Raw genomic sequence first — 2,087 nt, 5'->3', positions numbered from 1 at the left:
CATGTGGATTTTTTTGGGGGGGGCCACCAAGAAATGCCCATTATTGATGGAGAGAGATGTGGAGAACTTGAGTGATAGAATAGGGTGGGGCCTTGAAGGAGGTCTGGGTAGGAGGCTGATGTCTCTCTCTGCCTCTCTTCGGGTGTCTCTCTGGGTGTTGCCAGTCTTTCTCTTTTTTTCTGCCTCTCTGTCTCTGTCTCTCTTTTTCTCATTCTGTGTCTCTTCGTCTCTGTCTGTATCTCTCTGTCTCTGTGTCTCTCTGTCTCTCTCTCTCTGTTTCTGCAATGAGGAAGTCCTCCACAGCTCAATTTCCTTTCCCTCTCAGAGCGTCTGAAACAGGAAGTCAAGGCAGAGAGAGAGCCGCAGCTGCTCTGGGGACAGCGGACTAAACGTTTCAGGGGCTTCTCCTACCCATCGGCCGGTGGCTGTTTGCCCGGTGTGGCCTTGGGGCTGAGTGGTCAGGGCTCGGCCCGCGGCCACTCTCCCAAAGCGGCAGCCATGGTCCACTGCTGGAATCATGGGAACATCACCCGTTCAAAGGCCGAGGAGTTGCTCTCCAAGACCGGGAAAGACGGGAGCTTCCTAGTGAGGGCCAGTGAATCCATCTCCCGGGCATACGCTCTCTGCGTCTTGTAAGTATGGTTCCTTCTTCCCCATCAGGCCTGCCCCAGCCTTGCCCTCTCTTTGCCATGTGCACAGCCCTTATCCTGACCCTTGGCTTCACAGACAACCCAGGGCCCCAGGGAGCAGCGTCCTCCGTTCGCACCCACCGGACCTGGGCCGAGCCTCTCTCCCCGTCCCCTCTGCCTCCGTTTCCTTATCTGTAAAGTGAGGGCATTGGGCTAGATGAGCTCGGAATCTGTGATCCCGCATCCTGGGTCCAAATCCTGACTCCGTGACTTGTTGGAAAAGCCTCTTTCCTACTTGGTAAAATAAGAGCAACATTAAATGATGGTGCGCAAGGTCACTGCTCGCTCTAATCCGAGGTCCCCCTAAAACACAAGAAAGTCTGGCCCCGTCTGGGGCTCCGAGAGGGTGAGGGTTTTCTGTTGTATGGCCCTTTGCAGCTGGGGATCAGCCCAGCTTTATTTGTCCCCCGGAGGTATGGGCGTTCTGCTTGGTTGGAACTTTTCCTTCAGAGCTGAGGTTGACTTGTGCAGAAAGGGTATGAGGCCATCGAAAGTGAGAGGTCTCACGGATAATGTCCGCCTTCCCCTAGATGCTGGAGGGGCAAGGAGGAGACACTGGGCCAGCTTTTATGATGGTTGGGCCTCTTCTGGTGAGGTCCAAGCTCTGATCTTAGCCAGGCAGGGTAGATGTTAAGGGGCTAAGAGCCCTCAGATAACCACCCCTCCCTCCCGACTCAGAATTTTTGTGGGTTTTATTTGTGTGTGTGTGTGTGTGTGTGTGTGTTTTAAAAAAAAAGACCTAGTTCTAAAATCAGGCCTGAGATTATGTGATAAGAATCCATACTTCCTTGGAACCAGGGTCCTTCAATTAACAGTCAAGGAAGAGAGATTGGATCAGTCAGAAAAATGGTTTTAAAAACATCTAAAACTGACATTCTCAATGGCAGGGTCAAAAGGAACCAAATGTACCTATAGCTTTAAGCCCCACTCTCCTTGCCCCTTGACCTGTCTTGTCTTTCCCCCCTTTGCCCCCCTGTTCTGTCCCCCTTCCTGCCCCCCCCCCAAAAAAAACCCCTTGCCACCTGCTGCTTGATCTATCCCTGCTGAGTACTCTGTGCTCCCCCTTGCCCCCATGGGGAACCAGGGTCTGTAAACTGGTCTGGGCAGTCAAACACAGGCTCCAGGGAAGGGTGTGCCCACCTGAAATGGGCTGCAGGAATCCTGTGTTCCGCAACATGCAAAAGAGGAGGCCCATGGGTATTGTGTTCTGCTGAGATGGCCTTCATGAGGGGATGAGAGCAAGAGGTGGAAGGCAGAAAGAAAGGGTAACTGTGCAACAGACATGATGGAGGGGCTTAAGGAAAAGGAGGGATCTTGGGATCTTGGGAGGCAAGAGGGGAAGGCTAGAATGGAGAGAGAGAGAGAGAGAGAGAGAGAGAGAGAGAGAGAGAGAGAGAG

The 2,087-nt window shown here is 53.0% G+C and overlaps 1 protein-coding gene across 3 annotated transcripts in view; it reads left to right on the top strand.

Moving 5' to 3' along the window:
• The first annotated feature begins 355 nt into the window (after positions 1–355).
• The window catches only part of INPP5D (inositol polyphosphate-5-phosphatase D), a 134,886-nt gene continuing 133,154 nt past the window's right edge, over positions 356–2,087 (top strand). For all 3 annotated transcript variants that reach the window (XM_027875252.1, XM_027875250.1, XM_027875253.1), the window contains exon 1: positions 356–632. In XM_027875252.1, the coding sequence (XP_027731053.1) occupies positions 499–632 (134 nt within the window). In that variant the 5' untranslated portion in view covers positions 356–498. The remainder of the gene's footprint in view (positions 633–2,087) is intronic.

The sequence above is a fragment of the Vombatus ursinus genome, unplaced genomic scaffold (genome assembly GCF_900497805.2).
Source record: "Vombatus ursinus unplaced genomic scaffold, bare-nosed wombat genome assembly UNPS02014808.1, whole genome shotgun sequence".
Lineage (NCBI taxonomy): Eukaryota > Metazoa > Chordata > Mammalia > Diprotodontia > Vombatidae > Vombatus > Vombatus ursinus.
This window is presented reverse-complemented; position numbering and strand designations above follow the sequence as displayed.